General features: G+C 35.1%; 1 protein-coding gene across 1 annotated transcript in view; it reads right to left on the reverse strand.

The window, feature by feature from the left end:
* Tanc2 (tetratricopeptide repeat, ankyrin repeat and coiled-coil containing 2) overlaps positions 1 to 12,719 on the reverse strand; it is a 306,319-nt gene that overhangs the window by 104,222 nt on the left and 189,378 nt on the right. The window contains exon 9 of the mRNA XM_042055015.1: positions 6,507 to 6,632. Within this exon, the coding sequence (XP_041910949.1) occupies positions 6,507 to 6,632 (126 nt within the window). The remainder of the gene's footprint in view (positions 1 to 6,506; positions 6,633 to 12,719) is intronic.

Here is a 12,719-nt window from a genome sequence, read left to right on the forward strand (position 1 = left end):
GAGGTTTCTGCTTTATCTCCCTTCTTTTTTTGACCACCCAATTTTTCCTTTTTAAATTTATTTTTTATTTTTTTGGACAGGGTTTCTCTGTGTAACAGCTCTGGCTGTCCTGAACTCACTCTGTAAACCAGGTTGGCCTCAAACTTAGAGAGATCTACATGCCTCACCTCCCGAGTGCTGGAATTAAAGAAGTATGCCACCACTGCCCAGCCCCCACCCCCCTTTTTAAAGAACCATATTAGCAATCTTCTTTCATAGTAATAACTCAGAGCTGACCTTCAATTCATGTTACTTTGCTGGAATTATTCTGGTTAATGTAACTGATACATTTATGTTCAGTGATTTATTTTCAGTCTTTATGTATAATTACTCTTAGAATTTCACACTGTTAAACCAATTCCTACTTTTTACGGGGTTTTCTTTAATGGTTACCCCTAATATACTAGAATCTTTGGTTTATATATTACTGTTCCCTCACCCCATCTCAATGGGACAGATTAAGGTGTGCCACAGCCTTTTAAAGAGATGATGGTTCATAGGCTTATATTTCTATTCTAGACCTCAACCCTAAACATTTCTGTGCAACATTTCCAACAATTTATGAGCCTTAACTATGTAGCTGTGCTTGGTGGGATAGGCCTATAGTTCCAGCTACTCTGGGAGGCTAAGACAGGACAATTATACTTCTTCAAGTTTTTACTGGGTTAGTGAGCTTCAGGCTGGCCTGACAACTTAATGAGAACCTACCTTAAAGATAAAAAGTGGTTCAGGGTTGCTTGCACACAGGAGGCTCTAGGTTCAATAACCATACTTGGGGAAAAACAAGTCATCTACTTGGATATTTAACAGGAAACACAAACTTGAGAAATTTCACCAAGATTATCTAATTTCTTTATTCTTGTTTTTCCATTTGCCTCCTTAGTCAATAAAGTATCTCCAAGTATTTTGGCCTTCTAAGATAAAAACTTGGGACTTACCTAGGATTTCTTCTTGCTTCATCATAATAATTAATTATTATGGTCATAGTGTTACCAGTTTTCTTAAAGACAGAGAATTGTGTATCACTATGTAGCCAAGGATGACTCTAAACTTCTGATCCTTCTGCCTTCATTTATGTGGTGCTAGGAATCACACTCAGGGCATGTTTGGTAGGCACTCTACCAATGGAGCTATATATCCTTATATCCTATAAGACGTTAGTCTTATAGGAAAATGCTGGTTTAAAAACCAATCTGGAATCACTCTTGATTGGAATATTCAGGAAGAGGACAAGGATCTTCAGAGAACAATAAAAGAAACAAGAAAAACCCAGTTTCTGAAATAATTACTACTTTTAAAATACTTCATCAAATTTAATACCTCACTATATAGGGAAAAAATGAAAAGTAATGCCTTAAAAATGAGAAACAATTTATATCATAACTGTATAATTATGTCAATAGTTTGAGTTTTGTGTTACTAGATAGCTGGCATTGAAAATGAGATATATTTATTTTTGGATCTATCAAGACTAGTTATTTTAATTACTTAAAATTTAAAAGTAACACGTTTCTAGGTAAACTTTTATTAATGAAATGGCTATAGCCTTCCAAATAAAATTTCCAATTCTATAATTTTATTAGTATCTTGGGAAATTATTCTATAAAAATATTTTACACATAAAACTTAAATCATCTTAATGAATTAAGAAATGCTTTGGAAAGACATTAGCCAAGTGAATTTATTAACATTATGATTACTTCAATTGATTGTTTTATACTTTTGAAGAAATGATAGGAATCAATATGGAGCTGATTCTTGAAGTTTAATTTAGTTGAAAACAGCTCTTGTAAGATGATGTGGTTTAAACTCTTTCTCAAAGGTTATCTTTCCCCTGCAGGTCTCATAAGAAAACTTTTTAAGTATTAATTCTTATTTGTGTTTTCTAATTGTAAGATTTAGTAATTTACCAAGTAAAACTGGTTTATATAAAAACAGATTTGAGCCGGGTGGTGGTGGCGCACGCCTTTAATCCCAGCACTCGGGAGGCAGAGGCAGGCGGATCTCTGAGTTCGAGGCCAGCCTGGTCTACAAGAGCTAGTTCCAGGACAGGCTCTAGAAACTACAGGGAAACCCTGTCTCGAAAAACCAAAAAAAAAAAAAAAAAAAAAAAAAAACCAAAAAAAAAAACCAAAAAAACAAAACAGATTTGAGTGTATAAAGAGCAACTATAGTGATTAGTTAACCAACCAAAGAAAACCAAACAAATTATGAGGACAGCCAGATAGCTCAGCAGGTGAAGGTGCTTGCACCAAGCCTGGTGATCTGAGCTTGAGCCCAGGACACAGAGCAGAGGGGAGGACCGACTCCTTCAAGTTGTCCTCTCATCCCCAGACACACACTACAGCACATGTGTATACCTTATCCTAACAAAAAAAAATTAAATAAAATGCAATAAAAATTGAAAAAATCATGGCCAGAACACTCAAATAAAGCAGAGTCTAGTTTTTATCAGATGTTCAAAGAAATTCAGTTTAAATTGTGAATTTTCAATTTTTAAGGCACTTTGCAGAAAAGCTGGCTGTAGGTAAATCTCATGTAACTAAAATATACAGTCTATTAGCTTAACAGTCATATGCAGACATTTTTGTGGATGCAAGCTTTCTCTAGCTTTTGAATTTACTTAAGAATGACATTTAATATTGCTTATAAAATTAATGAACAGCGATAAAAACTACTGATGGAATATTCCCTTGTAAATGTGCCAGTCAGCTAGGCAATAATCAGGATAGGATGACTAAGCAACCCCAGGGCTACATGACTCAGTGGGCTAATGCAATAGCATTCATCTTGATGACATGCATCTTAGTCAGCTTCATAAAGAATTCATTGTTTCAGAAATGTGAGGGATTATACATGCTGTGATGCACTGATTTTATTTAATGAAAATTAAACTTATTGCTTTGAAAGCAGAACCTCAAAGCCAAGTTAACTGTTCCAGGGTCAGTTTTACAAAACTATGCCAATGAACTAGACAACTATTTGCAGACATACCCTCTATCCTAGTGTCTACCAAAGCAGAAATTAAGAGAAAGTCTGTAAATGTCTTTATGTAATGAGATTTGTTAAAAGACCCAAGGAAACCAACAAATATTGAGAAATGAAGCTTTAATTAGTAACATGTAATCTCTTCAAGATAAACAGTATGATTATAATTTAACAATAGGTAGGTTAGGGTCTTATCACTAATAATTTTCCATTAATTTACCAAAAGCAACTATTATCTAAAGTTATTATGTTAACATTTATATTGTATATTTAGCTCCCTTTTGATGTGCTATCAAATGATGTATTGTATTACCTTTATCTGAAAAATTACATGTTTTTTCCTTCCAATAGGTAGCAAACATAATTTCTGCTTTTCCCATGGCATGAAAGACTTAGTTCATTAAAGCAGTCAAAAGGAGGAAGATGTTTCAGTTTATTTTCAGCATAACCCTATATTAACACAATGGTGACTAAATAAAAAAATAGAACTCTTAAGTAATTATAAAACCTTCAGTTAAAAAGTTTTATAAAGTTAATTCAATTTAACTATTTTTTTAAAGACAGGCTTTAAGAGCAGGCTAGCAGTTATGAACTCTGCACTAGAATACCACCTTTTATGACTACTTCAAAATTTGAGTTTAAACTTTTGAACAAGCGATAACTAGAAATCTATCTTGCTTCAAAGCGACTCTGGTCAGTGTACTTGTGTGACTTTCCTCTCTCTATTGTTGGGCTTAGTTTCTGGAAACATCAGTTTTGTAGAACAGCTGGTCAGAACAGCTGTATTGAAAAATAAAAGGGCTTTTCACTAATGAAGCCAATGTTAAAATGTGACTTGAAGATCCAAAAATTCTAGCTCAGATTACCCTAATAACTTTTGTGCCAGTAGTCAAAACACAACTACTATTATGATTAAACAATTTAGTTACTGCTAAGGTAATTTTTAAATGAACTCTATTCATAAACCATGATCATAAGCAATTTCTAACATGTACAATCTCTCAAAACATTCCCTCTTTTGCATTTCTGTAAACAGACCATAAAATTATATTTTGGTTTGATATCATTTTGATGAATTATTAATTTTATTTTTTATATAATAATGGTATTAATTTGTATACAGTAATCAAGAAAACATGTTACTTTATGAGACTTTATTATTCTGCAAAGGCTTTATCTGAATTAGAGTATGCTAATTTTAGAAGACCAAAGTACTAAGTAAACACACTATCTCTTTTGGATCAATGCAGTCATCTGGAAAGCATGTTCTAACCATTCAGACTGCCCAGTGAAGACCTTGAGAAACAGAGTCAATCTGAGGAGACCGAAACACTAACATAGCATCTTCCAGCTTGAGTATTAATGTAAAGTTTTTGCAAGGAGTATGAAATTATCATCATTATAAACAGATTTTCAGGCTTTGTATAAAGTATAAAGTAGGTATACTTTGAGAAAATCTTTGTATGCACTTTTATTATTTGAATTTGAGGCTGAAGCTCAATTATTTAATTAAAAAATCTTTGTTATAATCAAGATATAATTGGTATCTGCATGTAAATATCAATCTCACCAGAATTGATAAGATTTTGATGATACAAAATCTTATTAAGTCTTTAGATACCAGAAGCATGTATGTGATATCAAATAATAGTAGGACTCAATATTAAGGAGACCCTAAATTACCAGAGCTGAAATCTGTCATTTTTTCCTATGTAGTACAACACCTATGCTTAGAAAATGAGAAAATGAAATGCTGTTATTTTTCCAGTAATGAAATACAAGGTGATGTCAGTGTGGTAGATTTGCAAACGAATCTGAAGATCTAGTCATATAAGTAGTTATGTTCAATTTTATTTAACATTTCTGTGCATTGAGGTCCTGGAACAAATCAATTTTTCTTCTCATTAAACTTGTTGAAGATTTGGGTATAAACATTCCAAAGTAGTGCTTGACATAGCTCCATTTTCTTTCTGAAAACATTCAGTGTGTTCATGCATGTTTGAAAGTCGGAGCACAACTTAAGAGAGTCAGCTCTCCTATCATGTATGTGAGTTCCAGGAATCAATCTTAGGTTGTCAGGCTTGCTGGTAAGCACCCTTTATCTGCTGAGCCATTTTGCCTTGCTGGCCCATAATTCCATTTTCTGGGGGGTAATACAAAACTGAATATACCAAGCAACTAGTATATGGTAAACTATAGAAATAATAAATACTATGAGAAAGATAAGGAACCAAACTAAAAGATTATTAACTATTGTTAATGTGACTATGGTAACATATTGCAATAAAGCAATTGTAATAAATCAGTCATTTATTTGTTTAGCCATTACTGAAAAGCTATGAAGAAAATGGTTTCCAGAATGAGCAGTCCCTGCATGAGTAAGTTCTATCCTGTGTGAGAAATGCATGTGTCACTGAACTGCTTAGGGTAGGATACAGGACAAAAGCAATAAGAAAATAAGTTAAAAAAATAAAAAGAATGCTTGAACTATAGATTGCTAGATATCTGAGGAATGTTATTTGTTAAAAGCTATCAGAGAGGGTTCATTTTGAGCAAAGAGACACAGAGAGCAGAGAAGTCTCCTCAGTGATACTATTTTCATAACAAAATGAAAGAAAAGACTACATTTCTTTTAAAGCATGTACATTGCCACAGAGAAGGTAAAGAAATAGGTTCCTGTAATGATTAATCTTTATGATATCAACTTGAATGGATTTAGAATCACCACAGAAATATACCTTTGAGGAGTGTCCATAAAGACATTTCCAGAAAGGCTTAACTACGGAGGGAAGACCAACCCTGAATGTGTACAGTACCATTTCATGGGGTGGGGTCCCAGACTGAATAAAGAAAGAGAGAGTGAATTTGAGCACTGTCATTCACATTTCTTTGCTTCCTGACTACAGATGCAGTGGGATCAGTTGCCTTGTGTTCCTGCTGACACGATTTCCTTGCTATGATAAACTATATCCTCCAACTGTGAGCTACAATAAGCACTTCCATCCTTAAGATGCTGTGTATCCTGCCATAAAAATGAGAAAAGTAACTAATAGAGTGGTTAAGTGAATAAAAGGATGTTGGTTAGATTTTGCCAGCACTATCTGAAACACCATGAAAATGAATGTATTACATGTTACTAGAAATGGTCATTAGAATAAAAATGAGAGTAATTCTATAGTAAAATACAGTTTACCTCTAATACCTCTAGGACTGAAGTTGGTTAGCGTTACTTCTGAATTCCAGGACCTTAAGGAAGGTTGTTTCCTCCACCACTACCAGTTCTTTTCATTTGATATTTTCCAAAATGAAACACACTTTTATGAGTACAATCTATCTGTGGAACTACCTAGTTACATATTAAACTAGATCATCTCACTTCTTAAAAGGAAGATCAAGTTTGGGGATAAGAGAATAAGGGCTTTGAAAATTATCCACTTTCACTTGTTCTCAGGTATCACTACAGCCCTCTATATTCTGACCTCTTAGATCCTGCTGTGTACGAACTCCACCCATACTCTGTCTTGGCATTCGAAGAGAAGTTCTCAAAGGAGTATGTCTCTGCTCATCCAGGTAAGCAAGATCCTCCAAGTGGGCAGAGCTGGTAGCTAACAAGACAGAAAAAAATATAGTTATCATGCATAAGTTTAGAAAACTTAAAAAAATAATCTAGTTGCTATCATCCATACCTTTGACTCAAAGCTTACACTAGCAAAAAATAACCCTCCCCTCAAACAATATATAATTCACTTATTTTATGCCTTTAAGAAACTAAGTATTAGTCAGGTGGTGGTGACGCACGCCTTTATTCCCAGCATTTTAGAGGCAGAGGCAGGCAGAACTCTGTGAGTTTGAGGTCAGCCTGATCTGCAGAGTGAGTTCCAGGACAGGCTCCAAAGCTACACATAGAAATGCTGTCTCGAAAACCAAAACCAAAAAACAAAAGACCAAAAGAAAAATAAAATAAAATAAAAATAAAACAACAACAAAAAACCCCAAGTATTTAAAAGAAAACTGAAATTTCATTCTACCTGATTCTTTAAGATAGAACCTCACAGATCTTATCACTTTCCAAGAGAGGTTCTATGACATTAACCGAGATATATACTTCATATTCAAATAGAGAACAGAAACAAACTAGAAAGGCCTAAAATTATTACTTCAGTAAATTCTAGATAGTGGTATAAACAATTTATCATTTGAAAATAAGTGTTTAATATAAAATATTATTTTGCTTTTAAATGTCTGAATAATGGAAATTACAATAAAAAGGATAATTTCTTGATGTTACTGAAAGAAACAGACTTCTACTAAAAATTAACAGGGAAATGAAATTTTGTTTTATATGAATGTTTCAACTTGGATGGAATACCAGAGTACTGGTCTTACTGCAAGAAAACACAGCTACCAACTTATCACTGATGATTAGCATAAATGTGACAGAAGGGAAGAAAGCCCAAGGATTATCTCTTCATGACTGCTGGGCCTCAAATGTTTTGCCAAATTTCCCTTTCTTTCTATGTGAGAAATTCTATTACAGGTGAGATTTACAGAAGATCATGTGCTAGTTGTCACAAGCATAAGTTATTGGGAAGAGGAATCTCAGTTGAGAAAACACTTCCATCAGAGTGCCTATAGGCAAACCTGTAGAGCATTTTCTTGATTAATAATTGATATGTGATTTCTTCTGATGAATATCTTGCATATCACCACAGAAGCTTCATCTGGTGATGGATGGAGATAGACACAGAGCCCCACATTGGAGCGCAGGACTGAGCTCCCAAGGCCCAAATGAGGAGCTGAAGGAGGGAGAACAGGAGCAAGGAAGTGAGGACCGTGAGGAGTGAGCCCACCCACTGAGAAGGTGGGGCTGGTCTAATGAGAGCTCACCAAGGCCAGCTCGACTGGGACTGAAAAAGCATGGGATCAAACTGGACTCTGAACGTGGCAGACAACGAGGGCTGACTGAGAAGCCAAGGACAATGGCACTGGGTTTTGATCCTACTGCATGTACTGGCTTTGGGGGAGCCTAGTCTGTTTAGATGTGCACCTTTCTGGACCGGGGTGGGGGGGGGGGGAGGACCTTGGACTTCCCGCAGGGCAGAGAACCCTGACTGCTCCTGGGACTGGAGAGGGAGGGGGAGGGGAGTAGAGGGAGGGGAAAGAAAATGGGAGGTGGGGAGGAGGCAGAAATTTTTAATAATAATAATAATAATAATAATAATAATAATAATAATAATAATAAAATGATGTGTGACATCCCAGCCCATTGTGGGTGGTGTTACCCCTGGACAGGTGGTTTTGGGGAGGGGTGTATAAGAAAACAAACTGAGCAAACCAGGAGGCAGCATTCCTTCACAGCTTCTAGTTCAGTTCCTAACTTGTGTTCCTGGAATGTGACCTGAGAGCTGTAAAGATGAAATAAACCCTCTCCTCCTCAAGTTGCTTTTGGTCATGGTGCTTTATTATAGCAATGAAAACCAAACTAAGACAGATGACATAGTGGTTTGCCTTGAAAGTTTTACAAGCCACTTTTACTACCAGTAATATAAATCACCTTATGTGATACTTGATTATAAATGAATAAAAGAGGAAGCAAAAGGGGTAAAGGAAAAAGCCTGGAATTTTCTCAGCTTAAGGAAACAAGCCCATGGACAGAAAATATAGATCATAGGAAAGCTGTTTGTGGTGACTAACCTTAGGCAATAATACTTATTAATATGTTAAAAAACAAAATTGACAGTAAAAATGTCAACACAGTCTCTTAATATTTTTGCCACTTTTTTTTTTTTGAGATAATCAATGTAGCCTTGGGTGGCCTGGAGCTCTATATGTAGACTGGCCTGGAGCTGTATGTTTATACAATCTCATATATAAAAAAACTTAAAGTAGTGTTTTGATGCATTAGTAGCAAATATTCTAAAAAAATAAAAAAATCAATCTCATTTAAAACAGACTCAAAAACAGTAAGTGAAATATCTAGGAATAAATTTTAAAATAAAGGGATAAAAAAGCTCTACAATGAGAAACTAACAATAAAAGAAACTAAAAAGGACCGCAAAATTGGAAGGACATCCTGTGCTCACACATTAGAAGAATGGATACTGTTAAAAATGTCCACACTACTAAAGTGATCTGTAACAATGATGCAGCCAGGCCTGCCTGTTTGGGTTTTTGTCCCACCCAGTACCCCACAACTGTTTAGTTCCAAAGAAAATCACACATAGGTCTGGTCTCTAAAGTTATAAAGTTGATTGGCCCATTAGCTCTAGCCTCTCACTGGCTAACTCTCACTCACACATTAGAAGAATGGATACTGTTAAAAATGTCCACACTACTTAAGTGATCTGTATATTCACTGAATCCTTATCAAAATTCTTCACAGAAAACATATTACCTGATTTCAAAATGCCCTATAAAGCTCTAGTAATCAACATTACATATTTTGGCATTAAAATAGATACATAGGTCAGAGGAACAGAATAAAGATTGAAAAAAGTAGCTCTACAAGTAACTAATTTTTAGCAAAGTGCTACGAATATACACCAGGGAAAAGAAGTTTCTTCAGTAAGTGGTGCTGGGAAGCTGGAAATGCACAAGCAGGGAGAACACTCATTACTCACCATATGAATGAAAACACGCCAAGTTCCCAAACTAGGAAATCACTCAAAAGCAAAATGGAGCAACCTTGATGGAGAAGGTTTTTTGTAGAAAACTCAAAACAGAAGTACAAGGAGCCAAAAGGGATTGCATCAAACTCTTCTACCCTCCCACTTGAAGCATCTCCACCCCAAGTAATTTTCTGAGAAAACTTTTTGTCATATTGTGTCAATCTTACCTCTCTCCCTTTGTCAGAGGTACTCTGGTTATACTTTCTCTGCTTCTCTGACTGATCTCCCAGTCAAATCATGAGCCCCAGTAGGCCTCATTCACTAAGCTGAGGGCGGCTTTGAACTCCTAACCTTCTTGCCTCCACTTCTCAACTGCTGGTATTTATAGGCATGTTTCCATACTACTTATGCACTAGGTTGTTTAGAGCAAGTGGTAACATCTGATTTATTTTTGATTATCCTGTTTCTTCAGATAATGAACTAAGTGTCCTGAGCACAATGCTCAGTGCTGCCCTCCTTACATTTAGTCATCTGCTGGCTCTATCCTCAACCCTATCACCTTTGTTTTAATGCTTGACACTACTGAACATGCTTGGCTTGGTGATGTATAGATCTTTCCTCAGGTAATGCTGATGCTGCTTTTACTTTTTTGATAGAGTACTGTTTATCATATTATATAAATTATTTATTATGTTTATTTTTTCCAACTACAAAGTAAGCTTCATGGGGATTGTATCTTTGTTTTCCAACAGATGACAATTCAGTGCTTTGAATAGTTCATGCTCAATAAATGCCTGAGCAATGACTGAATATTACACACTTAAATCTGTATCTTTTTGTTCTGTTTTGAAGACAGGGTTTCTCTTCTGTAACAGCCCTTGCTGTCCTGGAACTCACTTTGTAGATCAGGCTGGTCTCGAACTCACAGAGACCCATCTGCCTCTGCCTCCCGAGTGCTGGGATTAAAGGTATGCACCACCATCTCCTGGCTTAATACCTGTATCTTTATCTTGAGCTTAAGATAATATTTAAACAATTAATTAATAAGCAAATTAACATTGTGCTTATGGGTAACTTTGAAGATAACTATAACAATAATATCATCCTCCTCTACAAAGACTCTTGAGAGCTTTGTAAGGACAAATATATTCCCATTCATAATGTCACTCTTACTTTGAAAGTATACTGGCAAATACTTCTGAGATAATTTTATCAGGTTAAATTAGTATTATTATGTCTAGCGAACACTTGGCAAATATAAAAAATAATTACATAAATACAAGCAAAATGAGGAAATAGAAAAATAAATCTACAATCAAAAATTTTAAGTAAAAGAAAAATACCTAAAAGGAAGTCATTAAATCCTGTCATTTAAAAACCTTGCTTTCAGCAGAGGAAGAGGGAATAGGAATAAGAGAGAAAACCTACTTTAAATTAGATTTTTATTAGATTGAAATAGCTGAAGACCATATACTTGTAAAGCATTTATAAAAGCATTCTTTAAAAATTGAATACAGTTTAGATATATTTTGGACAGAAAGAAACAAAAAACAAAAACTACCCAGAAGACAACATTTGGTAGAGAGCATTTCAGAAAAATGCCATACTGATTTTAGACGCCTATTTAGCTATTTCTTCTTATGTCAGTTGTCACTAATGGAAACAGACCACAGGGATACAGTTATCACTCTTGCTGAGCTAGAACATGGAGGCTGCAGGGACACTTTTGTTTCCCATATTTGGGCAGAAGCCACTTTCCTATATTTATACAAATAAAGTCATTATTCTAACTGCTAAAAAGCCCCTTTTGATTTTCTATAAAATCTTCGTCATAGTTTCTAATTAGATTCATTTATATCACCTTATTTTGAAATCTGCATTTACCTGCTTAAGATCTTTTCTTAGAAAACTGTGCTGCTCCAAGTACTAACGAATGGATGAAGAGAGATTATATTTTTAACAGAGTTTGTTTGTATTTTTCCAATAGACCTCTCTTTCCCACACAAAGCACAACAACAGCTGCTGCAGACACTTCCTGCTTCCCACATACTTCCAATTCATTGCCAATCTCATTTTAAGACACCAAAGATGACCACTGACAGCCGGCTCATAATTCCAGCTATGCAACCACAGATCCACAATAGTCACTTCCTTCCAACGCAAAGCTTAAAAACAAATATACAACAGCAACTCAAGTTAGGCATGTCACAAAACTAAGACTTTAAAATTTTCAACGCTTAGAATTTTATTTTGAAAGTATATGAAATCTAAATTTGCATTTAGAAAACTGAGCAACTTCAGGAAAAAACCAAGCTACCGACTGTCCTAAGTCACCCTGAGTCATTTTGCCACTCGAAAGGGAAGTGCACTTCCTCTCCACTACATCCCTAGTCATCGAGATGAAAGGTTTTATGCTTCCAGTAAATAGTACTATCCTTGGATGTAGAACCTAATTTATGTTAGCTACATTTCTACAACTATACACCTAATCTATTTGAATGAGATATATTTATATTTCAGTTGATAAAATACAGATGATTATTTTAGGAATTGTATAATATATATGTTATTATAATACTATATATGTTAGGAGTAAAAGCAAAAAGATTAAAAAAATTAACATTATTTACTGTTAAGAACAGTTGTATATGAGCTGACTCTACTGTCCCAGAAAGAAAAGGGTTATAAAGCCCCAAACAGGGTCTTTGGCTCATAGAATAATTTTGTTTTTATTTTACTTAAGCTTTTCTTTGATTTTTAGATGAGGTCAGTCTCAACCTCACTAGGTAACTGAAGAGATGGCCTTGTTTCTTGCTTCTTATGCCCCACTTTCCCCTTTCAAGTTCTGGGATTACAGATGTGTACCATCATGGGAACTTATGCAAAAGAATGTAATTCTCTTCCGAAAGTGGGCAGAGATATATAACATAGCAAGGATCACTTAAGAGATTACTACTGCAGGTTTTAAAAGTGGCGCAAATGGTATCTTAACTTTTTTTTTTTTGTAAAGACAATGCTTTGTTAAATGTGTTCCCAGCCTGATGCAAACTGACCATTAATGGTATCAGCCTCCTAAGTGCTGAG

Source organism: Arvicola amphibius, chromosome 4 (genome assembly GCF_903992535.2).
Source record: "Arvicola amphibius chromosome 4, mArvAmp1.2, whole genome shotgun sequence".
In the NCBI taxonomy this organism is placed as follows: Eukaryota; Metazoa; Chordata; class Mammalia; order Rodentia; family Cricetidae; genus Arvicola; species Arvicola amphibius.